Here is a 24,382-nt window from a genome sequence, read left to right as displayed (position 1 = left end):
GGCATTGCCATATGCCATATGTTGGTGAATATTTTTGTAGGCACACTGGTGATTCCAAATCAAAATTCCAGGTCACACAGCAACATATTTGAGGGCATATGCGACCGAAATGGTGGCACATTAGAGCCATGCTGCTACCACGTGTTGAATAGCTCTCAGCCCAAGGACTTTATTCTGATAGGATGGGAACAATGGTATTTTGTCAAGGTCAGACAGTTTCAGAACAACACACTTTATTTATTTACAGAATGTAAACAAACATGAAATACAACAGAGTTCCTTTAGTCTCTTCTCTATACCGGAACAGGGAGGAATGACTCCATTACAGTATGCTGTAGGAGAATAGTCTGAAAATCAAATGGGGTTTCCGGCAGATGAGTGAATATATTGTAGTAGAGCGTTCAAACCTGACATACAAAGACGTGTTCAGTTCACCGTAGCCGATCATTTCCAACCAGATACATTTATGTTTTTGTATCATCGTGTGGGAGACACATAGAAAATGCAAGGGCTTTCAGAAACTAGTGTTGTATTCTGTTCCCTCTCAGGGCCTGTGTTTGCCATAAATATGGTTTATTTCTCAGTGACAACAATACAAGATGAAAGAGTATGAACACGGAAATATGAATACAGGACAAATGTCGGTTGCATTATGATGAACGTTAGTCCTACGGGAGGAAAGAAAAACATTCTGAAATGGAAAAGCTTCATATAACTCTCTGTACCATGTCTTAATTCAACAGGCAGTCCATCAAACATTATCTCCTCAATAAAACTGTAGGCAACATTCCAGCATAAATAATGAATAAATTAACATACAAGATGGCGGTTGAAAATAATTTGTATCAACAATAATCTGAAGCCATGTTCCATTCTGGTCCATTCACATTAAGTTTGGTCATCTGGGTGATCATTGACCAAACTGTCCAATTCTTTCACACAGTACCAAAATGTATTATGCACTCTCAATACAGTTTTATTAATATTACGTATAACAATAGATACACTTTCTGTACATCTGCCTCACACACCCAACCCTCAAATTTGGCCATGAAAAGCTGCTTCTCTATGAGCTTGCAAAGCGTGTGTAATGCAAGGTGACAGTGATTAAGAGAACAGGTGGCGCTCTCTAGTGGTTACTTGTCCCATGGTACATCTGGATTTGAGATGGAGAAGGATGATTATAGCGTTTGGGAAAGATGAAATTCTGGTCATTATCACTTAAAATAAAAAAGTATTTTGATACCTTCAGAGCAGCAGCTTGAAAAGACTAATGCTAACGAAACATGTCCATGTACAGTAGCTAAGAAGGTGTCGGTATTTTATGTTACAGGTTCAAGTGTGATAACTCAATGCCAGGGCAGGGGCTCAGTGTTAGGACAGACTGACAGTGACATTGTCCTTGCTTTTCTCCATGTTAGAGTCTTTGTCTGTGGGGGCAGATGCTGTCGTTTCTCTGGGAGAAGTTTGACCACTGTTGGACTGTCCTGAGGCTTTGTTTGCAGGGTCTGCCGTGGACCCTGACTCAGGCTCTTGCTGTGAGGCTGTCGCTACAAAAGAAGAACATAAATATATAACTATACAGTTGTAAGACAATTAGTAGCTGTATTCAGATGGAATCAATGTTCTTTAACTAGTATAAATTCAGCTTTGAATATGGCTGGTGTGTGTTACCTGATTGTGTGCAGGACTTCATGTGTTCTGGCCAGTGGGCTTGCTGACAGGGGTAGTCACAGTAGCTGGTGTTCCAGCAGCAGTAGAAGATGGCCTCCTTCCTGCAGTTGGCACACCACTGTTTCTTTTTGGTCTCATCCACCACCTGCTGTTTCTCCACTTCTGTCTGCTTCTTTACCTCCGCCATCAGACGCTCCCTCTCCTGCTCCAGACTCTGCCTCATCTCAGCCATGGTTAACTCTGCACATGTACACACATCAGACAATAACATAACCCTTTCTATAGAATAATGTGATTAATTCTCCTCAGTCAATGACATCCATTGTAATAGACGGGTTGGCTGACAACCTCGTGAAAATCGCAGTTGTGGAAAAAGTACCTAACTGTCATACTTGAGTAAAAGTAAAGATACCTTAATAGAAAAGGACTAAAGTAAAAGTCATCCAGTAAAATACTACTTGCGTAAAAGTATTTGGTTTTAAATGTACTTAAGTATCAAAAGTAAATGTAATTGCTAAAATATACTTACAGTTGAAGTTTACATACACCTTAGCCAAATACATTTAAACTCAGTTTTTCACAATTCCTGATATGTAATCCTAGTAAGAATTCCCTGTCTTAGGTCAGTTAGGATCACCACTTTATTTTAAGAATGTAAAATGTAAGAATAATAGTAGAGAGAATTATTTATTTCAGCTTTTATTTCTTTCATCACATTCCCAGTGGGTCAGAAGTTTACATACACTCAATAAATATTTGGTAGCATTGCCTTGAAATTGTTTAACTTGGATCAAATGTTTCGGGTAGCCTTCCACAAGCTTCCCACAATAAGTTGGGTGAATTTTGGCCCATTCCTCCTGACAGAGCTAGTGTAACTGAGTCAGGTTTGTAGGCCTCCTTGCTCGCACACGCTTTTTCAGTTCTGCCCACACATTTTCTTTGGGATTGAGGTCAGGGCTTTGTGAATACCTTGACTTTGTTGTCCTTAAGCCATTTTGCCTCAACTTTGGAAGTATGCTTGGGGTCATTGTTCATTTGGAAGACCCATTTGCGACCAAGCTTTAACTTCCTGATTGATGTCTTGTGACCTTGCTTCAATTTATCCACATCATTTTCCATCCTCATGATGCCATCTATTTTGTGAAGTGCACCAGTCCCTCCTGCAGCAAAGCACTCCCATAATATGATGCTGCCACCCCCGTGCTTGAGGGTTGGGATGGTGTTCTTCGGCTTGCAAGCCTCCCCCTTTTTCCTCCAAACACAACGATGGTCATTATGGCCAAACTGTTCAATTTTTGTTTCATCAGACCAGAGGACATTTCTCCAAAAAGTAAGATCTTTGTCCCCATGTACAGTTGCAAACCATAGTCTGGCTTTTTTATGGTGGTTTTGGAGCAGTGGCTTCTTCCTTGCTGAGCGGCCTGTCATAGTTATGTCGATATAGGACTCGTTTTACTGTGGATATAGATACTTTTGTACCTGTTTCCTCCAGCATCTTCACAAGATCCTTTGCTGTTGTTCTGGGATTGGTTTGCACTTTTCGCACCAAAGTACATTCACAGAACTTGTCTCCTTCCTGAGCGGTATGACAGCTGCGTGGTCCCATGGTATTTATACTTGTGGACTATTGTTTGTACAGATGAACGTGGTACCTTCAGGCGTTTGGAAATTCAACCAGACTTGTGGAGGTCTACAATTTTTATTCTGAGGTCTTGGCTGATTTCTGTTGATTTTCCCATGATGTCAAGCAAAGAGGCACTGAGTTTGAAGGTAGGCCATAAAATACATCCACAGGTACACCTCCAATTGACTCAAATGATGTCAATTAGCCTATCAGAAGCTTCTAATGCCATGACATCATTTTCTGGAATTTTCCAAGCTGTTTAAAGGCACAGTCATCTTAGTGTATGTAAACTTCTGACCCACTGGAATTGTGATACAGTGAATTATAAGTGAAATAATCTGTCTAAAAAATTGTTGGAAAATTTACTTGTGTCATGCACAAAGTAAATCCTAACCGACGTGCCAAAACTATAGTTCGTTAACAAGACATTTCTAGAGTGGTTGAAAAACAGGTTTTAATGACTCCAACCTAAGTGTATGTAAACTTCCGACTTCAACTGTAAGTATCAAATGTAAAAGTATGAATCATTTCAAATTCCTTATGTTAAGCAAACCAGTAGGCACAATTTTTTTTTTTTTTTTTTTTATTTACTGCTAGCCAGGGGCACACTCCAACACTCAGACATTATTTACAAACGAAGCATTTGTGTTTAGTGAGTCCGCCAGATCAGAAGCAGTAGGGATGACCAGGGATGTTCTCTTGATAACTGCGTTAATTTGACAATTTTCTGTTCAGCTAAGCATTCAAAAAGTAACGAGTACTTTTGGGTGTCAGGGAAAATGTATGGAGTAAAAAGTACATTATTTTCTTTATGAATGTAGTTAAGTATAACTAAAAGTTGTCAAAAATATGAATAGTAAAGTACAGATACCACAAAAAACGACTTAAGTAAAAATACTTTAAAGGACTACTTAAGTACTTTACACCACTGTGAAAATGATGTATGTGCATCATGATTCTGAATGGTCAGATAGCTAGCAACAAGAAGCTGCCATGTGGGGAATTGTAGGTGGCTCCTTTCAGCTCATTGTCCCTTGTTATTGATACCATGTCTTGTTTTGAGGTGTTTTGGCTGATTTCATGTCAATGCTAATATGGCGAAATTCGCTAGCCAGCTAACCAACAACTGTAACAATGCATTTGAGAAACAACAAGTGCTTATTGTGCAAATGCGTTTATGATTTCAATAAACATTGAAAACAAAATATAGTTTACGTGTTGTCAACAATCATGTCAATGCTAATATGGCCAAACATTTGCCATCTAGCTACAACAATAGCAATGTATTTGAGAGACAAGTGCTTATTGTTCAATTGTATTTATGATTTCAATAAACATTGGAGGTGAATATTGTTTACGTGTTGTCAACAATCTAAGCCAACCCCATCCGTTTTGCCCCATAGTTGCGCACACATCGGTTTTGTTGCTAAGTAACCAACCCGTCTATACTGAGAGACAGTCCTTTGACCCAGAATTGACTGGGTCATCTGCAGTGGAAGCTTGAGTAATGCAAAGGTCCTTACCTAGATTGTGCTTCATTTCTGAAAGCTCCTGTTGATGAAGCCACTGCAGTTTTTCTATTTCAATTCTCAATCGTCTTATCTGTGTGGGAGAGACAAGGACATACATTCACTCCCCAGAGTCATACAGTTAACTATTATTTGCACGGTGTTATTCGGTGCCTCTGAGAGTGACCAGCAGATAGATACATACCTCTGCTATTGTGTTCCCTGAAGTGCTTTTGGAAAGCTCGGTGTACAGCTCAGTCATCGTCCCTTTGATTGCATCCACTATCTGAGGAAAAAGGAGAAATGAAGCAAAACTGTCCAAAGTACCCAAGAGACCGCTGACTAGTAATAACTCCTTTAAATAATAACTAATATTTGATTGGTTGAGAATCTTTATCACACCACCATGCAATCTCCATAGACAAACATTGGCAGTAGAATGGCCTTACTGAAGATCTCAGTGGCTTTCAATGTGACACTGTCATACGATGCCACCTTTCCAATAAGTCAGTTTGTCAAATTCCTGCCCTGTTAGAGCTGCCCCGGTCAACTGTAAGTGATGTTATTTTGAAGTGTAAACGTCTAGGAGCACCAACAACTCAGCCTCGAAGTGGAAGGCAGCACAAGCTCACAGAACGGGGCTGCCGAGTGCTGAAGCACGAAGCTTGTCTGTCCTCGGTTGCAACACTCACTACCGAGTTCCAAACTGCCTTTGGAAGCAATGTCAGCACAAGAACTGCTCGTTGGGAGCTTCATGAAATGTGTTTCCATGGCCGAGCAGCCGCACACAAGCCTAAGATCACCATGCTCAATGCCAAGCTTCGGCTGGAGTGGTGTTAAGCTCCCCACCATTGGACTCTGGAGCAATGGAAATGCATTCTCTGGAGTGATAAATCACGCTTCACCATCTGGCAGTCCAAAGGACGAATCTGGGTTTGGCGGATGCCAGGAGAACGCTACCTGCCCCAATGCATAGTCCCTAGTCCCTGTAAAGTTTGGTGTAGGAGGTATAATGGTCTGGGGCTGTTTTTCACGGTTCGGGCTAGGCCCCTTAGTTCCAGTGAAGGGAAATCTTAATGCTACAGCATACAATGACATTCTAAACGATTCTGTGCTTCCAACTTCGTGGTAACAGTTTGGGGAAGGCCCTTTCCTGTTTCATTATGACAATGCCCCCGTGCACAAATCGAGGTCCATACAGAAATGGTTTGTTGATATCGGTGTGGAAGAACTTGACTGGCCTGCACAGAGCTCTGACCTCAATTCACCTTTGGGATGAATTGGAACGCCGACTGCGAGCCAGGCCTAATCTCCCAACATCAGTGCCCGACCTCACGAATACTCTTGTGGCTGAAGTGAAGCAAGTCCCCACAGCAATGTTCCAACATCTAGTGGAAAACCTTCCCAGAAGAGTGGAGGCTGTTTATAGCAGCAAAGGGGGGACCAACTTCATATTAATGGAATGAAATGTTTGACGAGCAGTTGTCCACATACTTTTGGTCATGGAGTGCATGTAAAATTGTCCCCAAAAAGTCTGTATGCTTCAATAAGCTCTGCTCCAAGCCCCAAACTATCGTAATATACTGATAGTGAGTGTAGTGTACATCCTTCAGCTTGTTTACTCTGTGGCCATCACTCCAAGTCTTGCATACTCACTTTATTAGTGTACTTGGCGATGTCAGCTGCTACGTCTGCTGATGCGGTGGGGATCTGAAAGTCCCCTGCCATGGAGGTGGAGGGGCCACTGCCTACTCCGGGAGCTGCCATCATGGCCACAGAGGCTGGGATACTGGTCACCAGGGTAACAGCCGACGTGGACGTACTGAGTGGGGGGTCTTTCTGCTGGACAGCTACAGTAAACAACAACAATCAAAACTAATCATTGACATCACAGTCATGGTATTTAGGCCTGCGGTCGCACTCAAATAGTTTTTTAGCTGTCTCCACTTTCTCTGTAGTGTGCTAATTTAATTATGAACTAATACTGTGGTGTACCTTTGACAGATTGCCTGGTCTGGTACCGCGTGCTTTGGGAAGGTTGCTCTGGCGATAATGATGATGAAGATGTTGCAGATGTCGGCGTTTGGGGCAATTTTTGTGTCTGTGGCTGGCCAGGAGATGCTGTCTGCAGCTGAGGCGTATCTGGCTGCGGATTCTGCTGCTGCCGCTGCACCTTCTGCATGTGCCACTTCTGGGAGGACGTCTGGAACTTGTTGGTGGGGTTCCACACCACTGCCCGCTGCACCACCGGGACAGTCTCCCTGGGCAGCAGAGGGCGCTGTTTCTTCACTGCTGTGGTGGCGGAGGAGGCTGTGATGGGGGCTGTTGATGTGGCACTGGCCAGGGTGGTGGGGCCAATGGTGGTGGGAGCAGCAGTAGTGAAGGGCACCATGTTTAGAGGGATGGCTAGTGGAGACTGTGATGAATCTTTCACACTGGGGGTTAAGGAAGGGGCTGTGTTGTTTTGAGATGGAGTAAGGGCACTTGACGGGGTGGGGGCTTTACCTAGAATGGAAAGAAATGAATTAATAACAGCAACTATTATTTTTGTCAAATAGTGGTAGAGAATAGGAGGACTCTCACCCTCTGTCTTATTGGTTGGTGGATCTTTGGTGGCGTGTGCATCTTTCCTAGTCCTCTTCCGGTCTCTGCCCCCCTGGTCCTCCCCCAGGTCAATCACCAGCTCCCTCTCAGAGTCGGAGTCATCCACCAGAGAGGTCTGCTTGGCCTCCTGCTTCACCTGGGGCTTCTCTCTGGGGGCTGGGGACGCAGGGACTGCTTTGGCTTTCTCTGGCGGCTCTTTGTCTGACTCTACACCCTGCTTCTCTTTCGACAAGGATTCAGAGAGGGTAGATGCTACCCCTGCATCTCCCATGGTTGCAGTTGCTGGCCCTGGCCCCTCTGTTTTGCCCTCCTTGTTTTGGATGGAGGGCAGGGGGTCTTTGGACCCCCTCTTGGAAGGGTCCTTCTCGCCCTTGTCATTGGCCTCAGTGTGCTGGCCCACTTTAGGTTTCTGTTCCTCGTCGCTGGCGTACTCACTGTCACTCGAATCTGATTTATCAGAGTCCTCAGAGTCGCTGTGTTCCACTCCCTTATACACATCCTCAGAGATCTCATCTATACCTGTAAGCAGAGAGGGGAAATTGGGGTAAATGTATAACATCAAAGGTTTCAGCCATGGTTGTTTTCATACAAGTAAAAAAAAAAAGTTGAATTGTCCTGGTATCTTAATAAGCGGTTATTTTCTAGCGGTGCGGTTAGGTCACTCACCCAGCTGGGCCTTGCAGCTCTTGATGGTTCTGTCCAGGTTGAGCTGGAAGCGGCTCCTGATCTGTCTTTTGGGTGAGGTGAGGACTGGTGGCACCCCCTGCTGTTGCTGCTGCTGCTGCTGCACAGTCTCACTCAACTCCTTTAGGTCCATCTCGGCTTTGCTTCGGTCTGAAAGGCCAGCACAAGAAACCACAAACAATGTTATGAGCTGGTTGAAATCAGCCACAATCACTAGACCATCAAGTAGGACTGCCTCTACATGTGGTTAAGGTTTCTAGGGTTTATGGATAGTGTTTTGCTGTCATGAAGCCTTACCCAGGTCAGGTGTGCTAAATAGCTGAACTTTGATGATGACTGAGGTTTTGATGACAGGTGTGTGGCAGCTCACCCAGGTTGAGATTAAGGATGCTCCCTGTGGGTGTTGCTTTCTCCTGCTTGGGAACGAGAGGCAGGGCAGGGCCCTGGGAGTGGAATGGTTTAGGGCTGTCCTTGGCACCAGAGACAGGATCAGGTCGAGTGGAAGCCGGTGATGCTGTGGGGAGAGTTCAGATATACAGTATCTATCAAAGTCATGCTCTTCTTTGGATCTTCATTTAAGAGGTAGGTTTTGTTAAAATAACGTATGGCAATTGTGCATTGAAGAAGAACTCAACATGCCTTTCGTTTACAGTGCTTGATTTAAAACAAAAACCAGAGTCTATGTTGCTGTTACAGTATATTCCATAGTCACAGGACTCTCCAGACCGTTGGAGAGGCAGTGTGCAGTACCTACCTGTGCAGTCCATGGACTCCTCCCCAGCACTGTAGTGGCTAGCTGGGGCTCTAGCCTGGCCCTTGTCTGGTGTCTCCTGCTCTCCATCAGAGCCTGTGTGACCAGAGGAGTTAGTGCTCATGGGCGAGCGGGGCATATCTGTCAGGGAGATCCTCCGGCCTGTACTCCCTCCAACCCCGCCCATGCACCCGCCCCCTCCTGACAGCACGCTCCTGGACAAGGGCATCTTGGGAGATGCAGTCATGTCGAAGTTGAACTTGATCTTTTCATGCTTCTCCGGTCGGACCGAGCCGGATGAGGGATTGGCGGGGTCCAGCAACATCTGGTACTGGTTGTCAGGGGTATAGGGCGTCCTGAAGGGGGCGTAGGTGAACACTCCAAACTTCTTCCTCATGTTCTCCACGTAGACCTCCATTTCCTGCATGGCGCTGTTGAAGATGCTCTTAGTCTTCTTCACAGAGAAGGGAATCTCCTTGGACATGAGGTAGCAGTTGTTTAAGGGGACCCACGCCCTGGAAGGTGTAGAAACATAACATAACTAAACAGCTGGCTAGAGACAGAGGCTAGAGACAGAGAGTTGAGAAATGCAAATGCACTGATGAGTATAATTTACATAGGTAGGTACCAAAGGGGAATTACCTGTCGTGTTGCCCAAAGAAGCGAGCATCCACCTGCCCATCTTTGTCCCGCAATGCTTTGGCAGGCCAGAATGGAAACCCCTTCAGCTTGGCCCACACCAGAGGGTGAGGATCACTCTGAGCAAAGTAAGCAGGAAGACTACTTATAATACTGAGACTATTATATAGGCAGCATTCAGTATACACAAGGCACTACAATTCCAATGTATGACTCGTTTAGCACAAGCTTTGATACAAGTAAATAAGGGAGTTTAAGTAACTGAACTCACACATGGCTCACAGAACCAGTTGTCTCTCTTTTGGCAAGCTGACAGATAGCATTCCGGACAGACTTCAATCTCATTCATCTGAAAGAGAAGAATCATTGTAGGTGTAACAATTGTAGGTGTCTTCTGAAGGCCTGAAAAAAGGATTGAACGCCTTCCCATACTCACCTCATGTTCACAGATTTTCACTATGACTTTAGCTGTGGCAGTGAGCTTATGATTTCCTGGAATAAGAAGGTCACCATTAGAAATAACTACAAACCAGTTATTAAAACCAGTGAAAATCCATTGCAATCTAAACACGGACACTGACCTCCATTATAAATTATGCAGTTGTGTAAAATCCATTTCACATCTGCCAAGAAAGCTTCGGTACAGCCATACATTTTCTTCTTTGTATTCTGGAAAAATAAAATGGAAAAGGTCAGTGATCAACAACTGGTGAGGTTTGGGATTGTAGTTCTAACCACAAAGAAATAAGCACAGAACATTAACCTTCTCTAATGTACATAGGTCCATGGCGTGAAAAATATACTCTGCGTAGTCCGGATGCTGTTCAAGAGATACTGGCTTCTGGAAGGGTTCCGTCTGGAGAAGATATAAAAGATACGTGCACAGTGAATTAACCTTCATATTCCAAATACAGGCCTCACTTAGGCCAAATCCTAACTTGAGACACAAGCACAGCTACAACTTTCATGTAAATATATAAAATTGGCATCAATTCAAAATTTAGGTCAAGATTTAAAATTGCTTGCCTTGCACGCATCTCAATTTAGGATTCAACTGCATGACCTCCATAACACACACACACACACACCTTACCACCCAGACTCTACCACCCAGACTCTACCACCCCAGGACAGACAACAGCAACTAAAAACAGACACACAAAACAAAAAGAACACTCCAAACAGGAGGGAAAAAAACGAACGGAAAATATGATGGGGTCTTTTTTTAGTGTGGTTGATTGATTACCCAATTAAAAGCCTTTCTCTGCGTGGCGGCTGCATGGGGGGAGTGAGATGACGAGCGTGGTTGGTCCTGAAAAAGAGTAAGAGGGGCAACTGTATCCTCACCACACCACGCTTTACAAACTGCACCCTTGGTTCAATGGTCCCTTTCCTCTTTATGCCATTGTAGAGGAGAAGACTGGCGAAAACAGGCTTGGGGTGGTTTAGTGTTGTTAGAGAGCTTCCTTACTTATGACATAGGTAACCACTTTGTAACCAGAACACCAAAAGATACTTCAGACTGAGTATAGGAAATCATTTGGCAGGGTGCAGTTCTCCGTGTATTAGGGCAGGGGCAATGGACATCATCACTGATGGAAAATAAAACCATGAGAAAGCATTAAGCAGTCTTAGAATCAGACCATATCAACAAGCGCAAGACCATTCCATTGTGTTTGTATGAGAGCTCTGTTCACTCGCATTGGAATTACTAATACATCTATCTCTATTCTTCAATAGTCCAATATATCTACTGTCAAAACAATTAGTCAATGACAACAGTTAGAAAAGGTAGAAATTAGGTAGAGTTCTTCCATGACAATGTGGGGAGGGTGAAAGCAGAAGCACAAGCCATTGCAATATGCACTATATCCAGTTGATTTCCCAACAGACCTGATATTTGTTTATAGTGTTACTGGGACTAATCAGCCAGGTAGAAGAGGGAGGTCAGTGCACTTACACCTGGCTGTTTCATCTTCTGGAGTGCAAACTTTAGCAGGTAAGACAGCTGGTCTAGTGTTAGCATCGTCATTGCTTTACTCTGAGTCTCTATGCACTCAGCAACTGTTATTTTCTGAAAGAAAAGAGGTAGAGAGAAAGATGTTAGCTTCAAACGTATTTTGACATCTCAAAGGATATTCTCAGTATCAAGCCTCATTTTACTACCTTGACAACATCGTAAACCAACATGATCAGAATTTCTCTTAGCGCCAAGATTTTTCTCAACTCTAACTTCCTATAAATAGGGATGTCTTTCATCATAGTCAGGGCTCATCCCCCAGCCTAAAACCTCCCACGCATTTTAAAGTCATCTTCCTAGTAGACAACTGGTTTCCAGTCCCACCCACAAGCGAGTACCTCACACTCAGGGCAGAACCAGTCACCCTCGGGCTCTGCGGGCAGTTTGAGGCACTTGGCATGGTACACCCTCGGGCAGAGCTCACAGCAGAGCACCTGGCCCTCGCGGTGGCACAGCCAGCAGTAAAAGTCATTCCTGCCGTCCTGCGGTACAACATCAACAGGGTCTGTGGTGAGTGCTGGCTGCTTCACATAGTAAAAGGGACCATGTCTTAGTTCTGACTGAAATGCAGGCAAGAGAAGGAGAAAGTTGGAGGGGTTCAACATTTAATTTAGGCGTGAGATTACATGAGTAGCACAGACATGCAAAAAAATTAAAATCAACAGGAGTTACATAGTAACGGTCCAAAGCACAGACTGCTTAGAACCCTGTGTTGCAACATAAGGTATTCCAAAATGTATTCATTTATAATTTCTGTTATCAAACTGGAAGAGAATCACTGTAGATTATATTGCAAATCCCTTTTCAAAGGTCAAGACAGTGAAAAGGATCAGTATGAGAAACTAGCCTTTAGTATCACTTACTGATTGGATCTGAGAAACTGTGTTTTGGTCCACACCCATTACTGTTTTGCATTGAGACAAGCTTTGATCCATGGCTTATAAGCCAATGTTGCTATTATAACTGACCATTTATAAAGCTGATAAAAGTGTTAAACATTAATTGCATCAGTTTTTCTTTGAGCAATATCTGAAAACTCAATCAAATTCTTGATTTCAGTAGGCAAAATTAAGCATGAAAACACACATTAATGAAACAATAATCAGTTAGATAACAATCGTATTAGGACATAGGCTTACTGTAACACTATAAGAAAATATAAACCCTTGGTATCACAAACATCAAATAGTCCCATGGCATACCAAAAGACAAAATTGGAACCGAAAGTTAGTTTTTTTAGGAGGATATATTGCAGTGTAACAGAAACCCAGCAGCCTCTGAAAGCCCCACAGTGTGAGCACAGAGGAGAGTGGAGGGGGAGGGTGCACCTGGTCTTTACTGCTGCTGACTGCTCCTGGTTTCTTCTTCTTTTTGACCGGGCTGGAGGAGGTCTCAGCAGGGGAGTGACCGTTGGATGAGTGAGGGGGGCTGGGCACCTTTCGTTTCTGCGCCGCCCGCTCCACTGACCCAGGGACTGAAACTGCAGAGAGGGGTCAAAGGTCAGACAAGCCAACATGACAGATGCACTATCTCTAAGAAGAAGGTGCATGTACTAGCCATAGAACAGTAGAAGTTCATTGTTTTCATACTGTACAGCAGATAAAACCAGTTGCCATAGCGATAAGACATGACAGCGATATGAACAGAAGCAGCACATTAGCCTCCATCTTGTACCTTGTGTCGTTCAGCTCTGTACCAGACACATGCATGCACACATGCAGTACACTCAACACAGAAACAATAAAATAAACCCTTTCACCACCACCACATACTACCCGCAGGCATAGGCAATCATAAGTAATAGTACAGCTCAGCTTTGTGGGTTTTTTTCTCACCTTTGGATCGTGTAGAGATCTCCATCCCCTCTACTGCATCCGACTCAGTCTTCACCTCCTCCTCAGCCACACTGACGCAGGGAAAAGAGGCACTATTAATGCCCTGTTATGACAACACCTCCAGAAAAAGACTCCCAACATAGATCATTTCATCCAATGCGTTCTACAGTTTGACTCACTATGCTTCCACCAGAGACGGCTTCATCCACAGTATGTTCAGTATGCACTTGGTAACAATCATAAAATCACACTGTAAAAGAGCATCTGCTGAAGTCTCACAAATCTTATTTGTGTGGATCTAGTATCATTTTCAGGGGAAAGACATAATCCCGTCTGGCTATAAAGGTCTGCTTTAACACAGACTCACTTGGCAGTGAGACTCACTCTCTCAGTCTCACTACAATGGGGTTATTCTTAGAGCGAGAGTCCATTTGGCCCAGAAGCAGACTCTGTCTCAACCAATTCTGACTGGACACAGACACACGCTGTTCATTTGGGTGCCGGCTATGGACAGCAAGAGTCCCTCTCTTATTGGGAGAAGGAAAATGTTTAGTAAGGCAATTTCGAAACAGGAAACGCCACGTATTCACTTAACCATTTATTTGAAAAAAGATTACAACATGTAATACATTAGTCTTGGCGTTAGGCTCTGATCCTTTGGGGTAGCTCACTACGTGTGTCATGTTAAGATACTAATGATAATTACAGGCAGGTTACGCTATATCAATCCCACTGCAAGAAGGAAACACAGAACCAAAAAGGTGGAGGATGGGGTGGGTGCTAGAAAATGCAACCTCATACTATCAAGCAACCAACAGAAGTACAGGTAGCAGAGAATGAGTGAGTAAAACTGATCAGCTAAATAGACCACCATATTAAAGGTAGGAAGTGTTTGTAGAATATGATGCGACGTCAGCTGATGCATCAGCTAATGCATCGCAGAAGCCAACACTCGGGTTCCCTGTATCAATTAGCGCCTAGTAAAGCAGTGTTCCAACGTTAAGAGTTCCAGAGTGTCAAACTGACAGAATGTGATTGGACTAGGTCAAATGATTAGTTTAGTTAATTAGGATCCCCATTAGCTACTGCACATTGAGCAGCTACTCTTCCTGGGGTCTACACAAAACGTACAAATACATGACAGAATACAGAACAGTTATAGACAAGAACATCATAAGATATTACACTAAATAAAAAAATGAAATAAGAGTTATATATAGCAAAGACACAACAATACTATTTACATACAGTTGAAGTCAGAAGTTTACATACACTTAGGTTGGAGTCATTAAAACTCGTTTTTCAACCACTCCACAAATTTCTTATTAACGAACTATAGTTTTGGCACACCGGTTAGGACATCTACTTTGTGCATGACACAAGTACATTTTTCCAACAATTGTTTACAGACAGATTATTCACTTATAATTCACTGTGTCACAAGTCCAGTGGGTCAGAAGTTTACATACACTAAGTCGACTGTGCCTTTAAACAGCTTGGAAAATTCCAGAAATGTATGTCATGGCTTTAAAAGCTTCTGATAGGCTAATTGACATAATTTGAGTCAATTGGAGGTGTACCTGTGGATGTATTTCAAGGCCTACCTTCAAACTCAGTGCCTCTTTGCTTGACATCATGGGAAAATCAACAGAAATCAGCCAAGACCTCAGAATAAAAATTGTAGACCTCCACAAGTCTGTTTCATCCTTGGGAGCAATTTCCAAACTTCTGAAGGTACCATTTTCATCTGTACAAACAATAGTATGCAAGTATAAACACCATGGGACCACGCAGCCATCATACCACTCAGGAAGAAGACCCGTTCTGTCTCCTAGAGATGAACGTATTTTGGTGCGAAAAGTGCAAATCAATCCCAGAACAACAGCAAAGGACCTTGTGAAGATGCTGGAGGAAACAGGTACAAAAGTATCTATATCCACAGTAAAACAAGTCCTATATCGACATAACCTGAAAGGCCGCTCAGCAAGGAAGAAGCCACTGCTCCAAAACAGCCATAAAAAAGCCAGACTACAGTTTACAACTGCACATGGGGACAAATATTGTACTTTTTGGAGAAATGTCCTCTGGTCTGATGAAACATAACATAATAAAAAACATAATAAAACTGTTTGGCTGTAATGACCATCAATATGTTTGAGGAAAAAGGGGGAGGCTTGCAAGCCGAAGAACACCATCCCAACCGTGAAGCAAGGGGGTGGCAGCATCATGTTGTGGGGGTGCTTTGCTGCAGGAGGGCTGGTGCACTTCACAAAATAGATGGCATCATGAGGATGGAAAATGATGTGGATATATTGAAGCAACATCTCAAGACATCAGTCAGGAAGTTAAAGCTTGGTCGCAAATGGGTCTTCCAAATGGACAATGACCCCAAGCATACTTCCAAAGTTGTGACAAAATTGCTTAAGGACAACAAAGTCAAGGTACTGGAGTGGCCATCACAAAGCCCTGACCTCAATCCTGTAGAAAATGTGTGGGCAGAACTGAAAAAGTGTGTGCGAGCAAGAAGGCCTACAAACCTGACTCACACTAGCTCTGTCAGGAGGAATGGGCCAAAATTCACCCAACTTATTGTGGGAAGCTTGTGGAAGGCTACCCAAAACGTTTGACCCAAGTTAAACAATTTAAAGGCAATGCTACCAAATACTAATTGAGTGTATGTAAACTTCTAACCCACTGTGATAAAAGGTTGCAAAATCTGAAATAAATCATTCTCTCTACTATTATTCTTACATTTCACATCCTTAAAATAAAGTGTTGATCCTAACTGACCTAAGACAGGGAATTTGTACTAGGATTAAATGTCAGGAATTGTGAAAAACTGAGTTTAAATGTATTTGGCTAAGGTGTATGTAAACTTCCGACTTCAACCGTACCTATTCATATTCTTAAATACAGTACAGTTAAATGAGATGTAATTTTTTTAATGAAGAGAGGCACTGTGATGCAATATGTTTTTTTAATCTGTTTTTTAAAGCTAAACTTGCTTTTCGCCCGAGTAACCTCTGGTGGCCGAGCATTCCACGATGATATGGCTCTATAAATAACTGAGTGACACATTTAAACCGGTTTTGGTTTGGGTATCGTGAAGAAACCCATAGTGGCATGTCTGGTTTTATGTATGGCTGTTTGAAGTGTACGCAAATAGATTATACAAGTGGTTAGGCATTTTCGATACACAAATGTTTCTTAAAAAGACAAAGAGAAGTAGTAAATTTGTCGTCAACCATGAGACTATTATGTACTGTATGTTGTTGATATTAGTTCTGTGTGTACAGTTAAGGGCAAGGTGTGCTGCTTTGTTTTGAGCCAGCTGCAGCTTTGCTACAGTAGGTCTTTTCTTTGCTGCACCTGACCATATTACCGGACAGTGATCAAGATGAGACAAGATCAATGCCTGAACAACTAGTACAGTTGATCTGTGTGTCGAAAAATGCAGAACCTTTTTTATTACATACATACAGTACATTCGAGAAGTATTGAGACCCCTTGACTTGACATATTGTTATGTTACAGCCTTGTTCTAAAATGGATTAAATCGTTTTTTACTCCATAATGACAAAACAAAAACAGGTTTTTAGACATTTTTGCTCATTTATTGGGAGAAAAAACTGAAACATGACATTTACATAAGTATTCAGACCCTTTACTCAGTACTTTGTTGAAGCACATTTGGCAGCGATTACAGCCTTGCATCTTCTTGGGTATAACGCTACAAGCTTGGCACTACTGTATTTGGGGAGTTTCTCCAATTCTTCTCTGCAGATCCTCTCAAACTCTGTCAGGTTGGATGGGAAGTGTCACTGCACAGCTATTTTCAGGTCTCTCCAGAGATGTTCGATCGGGGCTTTGGCTGGGCCACTCAAGGACATTCAGAGACTTGTCCTGAAGCCACCACTGCATTGTCTTGGCTGCGTGCTTAGGGTCATTGTCCTGTTGGAAGGTGAACCTTCTCCCGTCTGAGGTCCTGAGCGCTCCGGAGCAGGTTTTCCTCAAAAATCTCTCTGTACTTTTCTCCGTTCATCTTTCCCTCGATCCTGACTAGTCTCCCAGTCCCTACCACTGAAAAATATCCCCACAGCATGATGCTGCCACCACCATGCTTCACCGTTGGGATAGTGCCAGATTTTCAGACGTGACGCTTGGCATTCAGGCCAAGAGTTCAATCTTGGTTTCATTAGACCAGAGAATCTTGTTTTTCATGGTCAGAGTCCTTTAGGTGTCTTTTGGCAAACTCCAAGCGGGCTGTCATGTGCCTTTTACTGAGGAGTGGCCACTCTACCATAAAGGCCTGATTGGTGGAGTGCTGCAGAGATGGTTGTCCTTCTGGAAGGTTCTCCCATCTCCACAGAGGAACTCTGGAGCTCTTTCAGAGTGACTATTGGGTTCTTGGCCACCTCCCTGACCAAGACCCTTCACCTATGATTGGTCAGTTTGGCCGGGCGGCCAGCTCTAGGAAGTCTTGATGGTTACAAACTTCTTCCATTTAAGAATGATGGAGGCCACTGTGTTCTTGGGGACCTTATATGCTGCAGAAATGTTTTGGCGCCCTTCCCCAGATCTGTGCCTCGACACAATCCTGTCTCGGAGCTCTATGGACAATTCCTTTGACCTCATGGCTTGGTTTTTGCTCTGACATGCACTGTCAACTGTAGAACCTTATATAGACAGGTGTGTACCTTTCCAAATCATGTCCAATCAATTGAGTTTACCGCAGGTGGACTCCAATCAAGTTATAGAAACATCTCAAGGATGATCAATGGAAACAGGATGCACCTGAGCTCAATTTCGAGTCTCATAGGAAAGGGTCTGAATAGTTATGAAAATAAGGTATTTCTGTTTTTTTTATTTGTTTTAAACTGTTTTTGCTTTGTCAATATACGGTATTGTGTGTATTTAATCCATTTTAGAATAAGGCTGTAATGTAACAAAATGTGGAAAAAGGGAAGGGGTCTGAATACTTTCCGAATGCACTGTACTTCTCCCCATCTTCAAAACAACTTCTGGTCAAAAAAAGGTACCAATCATCTGTCATTGTCTCATTAGAACAATGTCTCAGGGATTAGACATGCTTTTGTGAAGCCATGTATTTCATAAAATTGTGTTGAATCCTATTTACATGTGAACTCACACTTATGCATTGATGTCCAACCTGGACTCAGGGGTAGATGTAACATAGTAAATGTAAATCCGGGGACACTCCAATTGATATATGATATGCTACATTCCGTATGGTATGTATTCATTTATGGATGTCCATTTATTTGATTTTTTTAACCAGGAAAAGTCAGTTAAGAACAAATTATTATTTACAATGATGGCCTAGGATCAGGGGAAGAACGACAGATGTTTACCTTATCAGCTTGGAGATTCGATCTAGAAACCTTTCGGTTAATGGCCCAACACTCTAACCATTAGGCTACCTGCCGCCCAAGACTCATCCATTTTGAATGATATGTTACGAATTACAATTCCTCCAATATGTTACGAATTGCAATTCGTACAATATGTTATGAATTTGCAAAACATATGATATGCTACGAATTCCAATTAGTTGTGGCTAATATTAGCTAGGTGGCTTGGGTTAGGGGTTAAGGTTAGGGTTAGCTAACATACTAAGTAGTTGCAAAGTAGTTAAAATTGTAATGCTGTCTGATGAGATTCGAACACGCAACCTTTGGGTTGCTAGACATTCACGTTATACACCCACCCACCCTGACCAGCCTTAAAGATGCACTATGCAGAAATCGCCGCGCCATTTCCTGGTTGCTAAAATTCGAATAGTTTGCCTAATTTCAGTTTATGTGACAAAACTAGCAAGTATCGTATACAGAATCAATGTATCATCTAAACCACTGTGAAATATATTTTCCATAACCAATCTGGTGTACAAAAGACGCAAAAATGAAACTTAAGCACAGGAAGCATAGATATAGCGTACATAGAACAGAACTATCGGATACGACTTCGATTTTAGATAGAGAATTGCAAAGTGTAGTAAGTTATTTTTAAATCTGGCAAGTTGATCAGATGAATCTATAATTCGACAATATAACAATGTTTTCTAATAACTGATTGAAGAACGATTCTAAATAATGAGAGCTTTTTTGTAAAGATGATGTCAGGGGAGTAAGGTTTGCGGGTGACTGACAAAACATTACACACAACTTGTAAATGTACTGTCTATATTCCAGCTTTAATTAAGAAACCTTCTGTCTTATGTAACCATACCATATCATACTAATTTGAGTGTCAAGAGGTTTATGTTTATTATGTTACGTCTAGTCTATGAGACCAGGCTGTGATGTCAAAAGGGGATTTCTCAGATGAACAAATTATACAGACATCTCATCTACTGTAAATGACTGGGCATGGATGGGACTGTATGTAACTAACTGGTTTGTAACCAACAGCTAAATGTGTCCTAGTTTCAACATGACTTGAAAAATAATCATGCATTAAACTCAATAAATCTTCTCCTTCCTGTCACCCATGAATCCTGAGCCCACCACCCTTGGGTCCCATGACTGAGACTTCTGAGAGAGACAGGTCAAGGCTGAACTGAGGCAGGGGCAATGGAGAACCATCCGCTCTACAACTGCATGGTGACTACAATGCCCTCTATAATGGAACTATCCCGTCTCAAACCCCCCTAAATGCAACATCACACTCATGCGCATCATATCCCTCAAGAGAGAAGCAACTCAAACATTCCTGTTTCTTTGTCTTGCACAAACACAGCCCCAGCCCTATGCATGTGCATCATTTAAATGCACACTTCCTTGAATTTAAACAGTACTTTCTTGTGGGAAAGCCACTGTTTTACTCAGTATCAGCTCAACATCAACCTCCTTGTTATTCAGACACCAAATGTGTCGATCCCCTTATTTCAGCCATTTTCTTTGACGCCAAGGCACAAGCTACTGTCTCACAGCTCAGATGGGTTCCATTTCACAAGCTTTTTATTTAGCGCTTGGGGAGAGCAACATAATTAGAATGCGAGATTGCGGGAAACAAAGATAGCAGCTCCCTGTTAGAACAGCAAATGTAGTCCCTTTTCCACCACCTCTCTATCCCCCCTCTCTGTCTTAGTTCTCCTCACCATCTCGGGTAGAAAATGACAGCTACATCTGCAGTGACAGAGCATTGGCTTTACTGGCCTCCACCTCTGACATAACCTGTCAGCAAAGACAGAGATTGTCTCCCTCAGCTACATCCCCTCCTCCCCAGGCCAGGAGAGCAGAGGGAGAGAACAGTGAAAACACAATAAATCAATGCCTCCCAATCTTCCAACAACACCCCTTCCTGTTGTTAAAGCATTGCAGAAAATACATTCTTTTCATGAATATAGTGATATCACCCTTCCCATACCGTCTCTTGACACAAAACCCATGCTTCAATGTAGGAAATTGACAGCATACCTTTTTTCTCTTTACGCACAGAATTCTTCAGGCTTTTTTTTTTTTTTTTCAATTAGTGAGGCCGGTGGGGGATGAGACAAAGCAGAATTTTCCAGAAGGGCCTTGCTCTTCCTGCTGCTCTCTCTGCGATTGTCAATCTTTAACCTCAGCTGTGGGCTTCTGATTGGTTTGTGCGCCACACGGAGGAGTTGCCTGATTGGGCGCCGGGCTTAGTGTGCCACACAGGCTATATTCTCCCCTCTTTCCTCAGACACAGTGCTGCAATGCAGAGAGGATTTCTCCTCACTCTCACAAAACCTCTGCAACCAAGTCCCTCAAAGTCCATATAGCCCTCACTGGCAGTGTGCATTTTCTAAAACATGAGGGATGCAGTTACACAGGCTTAGAGGGAGCGTATCAGATTCCCTCCCTCTTCCTCCACGGCTCTGAGGCAGTGTGTATAGCGTCCATTTTGAAGACATTCCCTCCCTGCCTGCTGAGCACACTGCACACACACGGCTCCGGCTGAGGCGAGCTGCTGTAGAAAGCACACACAGCTTACCAGTAGACCGGCTCACAGGAATGCAGGAAGGGCCTTACAAAGACAGGGCTGGAAATGTCACAGGCCTCGGAATCAAAATGGACGGCTGTGGTTTAGACTGAAGAACATGCAGCCAGTGCCAACGCCTTTTCCCTGTCCAATACTTTCCTACTGGCATTACCTCTTGGTCAAATAAATCCTTAAGGGCTTGGACCTTAACAATGTCTCTATACTTTTAACCAACAGTGGTATTGCTATTACTTATTGTACCAGAACCAGTACCAGATCTCTATTTGTAGTTAAATAAATACTAATGCTGCCATTAAGATCATAATGGACAAAAACAATGATGGTTTAACATGGAGAATAAATCTGAACAACGTGAAGGTCGTTAGGAAAGGTCAGACTACTCAGGTATGGTGAATAATTAAAAATGAGTTCCAGCATGACATGGTTTTCTTGCTTCGTGTGAAACCGAAAGTGTCCAGTGGTTTAAAGTCTCTATAACATGGGACAGCAGCATTGGCTGTGTGTGTGAGTAGGCTTTGCTGCATGCGTTTGTGAGTATGAGGTGTGTGTTTTGTGTGAGTGAGTGTTTATCACCTGGTGGATGGCTAGTGATGGCTGTTAAACAGTCTGATGGCCTGGTAATAGAAGCTGTTTTTCAGGCAATTCAATTTGAGGCAGTTGATGTTACATGCCAGATATTGCATGGTTGTTGTCAAAACATCTGCCGACATACAGCATTCGTCTATGTGCGCAAATTCTATGAGTTCCACTAGAGACGTAGAGATTCTCATATCCTTTTTGGGATAATTATATACTTTTGTCCAAGGCTCTGTCTGAAGCAGCCTTGCTTCCCTTCATCAGGCTTCACATACAAACACCCAGAGTGTCTAGACCCGAGGCACAGAAAGGGGAAGCTCTCTGAAATGGATGCCACTCCACAGCAAAGAGAAAGCTGTGAACTGAAAAATAACATTAGGCAGATTTTCTCACCAGATACTAAACTGTTGAGGCATATAATCTAACATTCAGAGACATTTTATTTCAGCTTGTTGTTTAAAAACAGTACTGTATATGTTGGTTTAAACCCAGACGAAACATGTTCAATGATTCTACATGCTAAAACAAGAATGTGAATACTACCCATTGTTATAAACAGTAGTCTGGAAAAACACCCTGACTGTACAACCATCAGGATATGCCTTTTTAATAGTTCATCTTGATTGACTACTTCCTGCTTAGAGGTTGTAAGATTACAAGTAGTGCCATGCACTAATACCACTCTGAGGCCTAAATCATTCTTGCTGTGCTGTCATTGCTGAGCTGTCTCTTTACCATCTGTTAAATCCACTGGGATCCCCTAATGAATGTTCTCTCTCCCTGCTACGGCCCTCACCCCTCCCCACACCTTCCATTTTGAATGTACAGGCCTGTGACACAGTCATAAACCCTTACAACCCAACAACAGCCTAGCCAAACTGATCAATCCTGTGCCTTATTCCAAAAGGGATATATTCCTCTTGCCATGGTATATTCTGTACAAAGGTATGAAGACAGGCTGATCCCCTATGTCACCAGAGACATATACAGTCAGCAGAGGAGAGGCAGCCTGCTGTGCTCTGCTCTCCTGCCAGGCTCCACTCCTGTGTTCTAGGGACTAGCAGGCTCTCTCCCCCCTTCTCTCTCCATGAGACAAACCTGTATTCCTGAGGCACATAACATACACAGTAGCTGGTAGCTTATTAAAGAGGAAGTGAAATAATAAAAATCAAGCTTACCTCTGTGGATGCATGGCTAACAAACTCAGTGTGTTATATGTCAATGCTTGTTAAAACATGGAGGACAAACAGCCCTCTAAGTCCTCACCCTGCTCAGAGCATAGCCACGGCTCTCCAGGCTGGCCGATCGGCTGCTAGGATAGAAGCCAGGCTGTGAGTGGCCTGCTCTCACTGACAGGATGTAAGGCTGCAGCTGATTGGCTGGGGCATTTCCTGGCTGCTAATCTTTTGTTCCACACAGGCAGGCAGGAGAAGCGCTGTGGACAGAGGAAGAAACAAGGCCCAAATCACAAGATAAACCATTTCACAACACAAATCAGCCAAGAAAACCACATGGAGCTGTAATCCATGTCTGACCCGTCTATATTACATGGACATTTGGTTGTATTTCACAAAGTACAGCAACAGCAGCATGAATACAGGACAGGCCCAGGGCCCTCATGTTTCAGGAAAAGCCTTTGTCTCAGAGATTACGCCGCAGTGAAAAACCATCCGCTGTGAAAAAAGTGTTGCACAAATACAAGAGAGCAAACAGCGAGAGACCGTCAGAGGGCTTGATCTGCAAGGTTACCTCCTCTTGTAAATGAGATGAACTCGTGCAAATGCCTACTGGACATCAACACATTACATAACAGTGCAAACATAGTTTAACAGAACATAGATGAGTTGTTGAAGTTCTCATGCGGCCTCAAATTCTAATGTGGTCACATAAAAATGTATTTTATGAACAGATGTGATGGGTTTTATCTCATCATATAAAGAGAATTGCAGGAATATTTTTTTATGTGATTCTATGGGTATTTAACAAAGTATGTTTCCTTGGTAAGTCAGATTTAACAGGGTTTCAAACCTGTAGACTACTTAAGCCAATGTGCCAATGTTATTATTACTTCACTAACGTAATACTAGAATTGGGATTTCTCTGCCTTCCCAAGGAACCTTTTCTTAAGAAAACAGACTAACCTGTGGCCTATAGCAGAATGGAGAGATCAAATATGTGGCTAATAAAAAAAAAAAAAAGTCTGGTATTCCTCTCAGAATTCTGCAGATTGACAATGTACAGTAGTCCCTGCAGAGCCGTGAGAGTTGGGCCAATGCGGTTTCTGCATTATGAAGCATTTACATGACACTTCAACATTCTATGGCAGCCATGTTAGCTCCCCATTATAATTACATGGAGAATACAATGCTATGTAACTGAATGTCTAGAATTTGAAAAATACAAACAATTCAAAAAGTTGGACTAACTCTCTAAATATATGGCTCTGAGTCCCTCTATTGCCTATGACAGATTCTATTT

General features: G+C 42.9%; 1 protein-coding gene across 7 annotated transcripts; it reads right to left on the bottom strand.

The window, feature by feature from the left end:
* Positions 1-211: 211 nt before the first annotated feature.
* LOC106582906 (protein kinase C-binding protein 1) lies at positions 212-23,562 on the bottom strand. 7 transcript variants are annotated; one of them, XM_014166514.2, is made up of 21 exons: positions 23,083-23,562; positions 13,340-13,410; positions 12,833-12,984; positions 11,843-12,064; positions 11,445-11,558; positions 10,731-10,796; positions 10,248-10,340; positions 10,066-10,153; positions 9,921-9,976; positions 9,756-9,833; positions 9,488-9,603; positions 8,849-9,360; positions 8,465-8,608; positions 8,077-8,244; positions 7,390-7,929; positions 6,802-7,311; positions 6,463-6,656; positions 5,012-5,092; positions 4,822-4,900; positions 1,675-1,914; positions 212-1,550 (listed from the first exon to the last, which is right to left on the bottom strand). In XM_014166514.2, the coding sequence occupies exons 1-21, from the start codon at positions 23,094-23,096 to the stop codon at positions 1,375-1,377; spliced, it is 3,714 nt and encodes a 1,237-aa protein (XP_014021989.2). In that variant the 5' UTR covers positions 23,097-23,562; the 3' UTR covers positions 212-1,374. The 7 variants fall into 7 exon arrangements, with proteins under 7 accessions (XP_014021989.2, XP_014021993.2, XP_014021991.2 ...); XM_014166518.2 differs by having other exon boundaries at positions 11,843-11,986; XM_014166516.2 differs by having other exon boundaries at positions 23,171-23,562.
* Between the last annotated feature and the right edge of the window lie 820 nt (positions 23,563-24,382).

The sequence above is a fragment of the Salmo salar genome, chromosome ssa22 (genome assembly GCF_905237065.1).
Source record: "Salmo salar chromosome ssa22, Ssal_v3.1, whole genome shotgun sequence".
Lineage (NCBI taxonomy): Eukaryota > Metazoa > Chordata > Actinopteri > Salmoniformes > Salmonidae > Salmo > Salmo salar.
The sequence above is the reverse complement of the archived record's forward strand: the minus strand, read 5'-3'. Positions and strand labels throughout refer to the sequence as shown.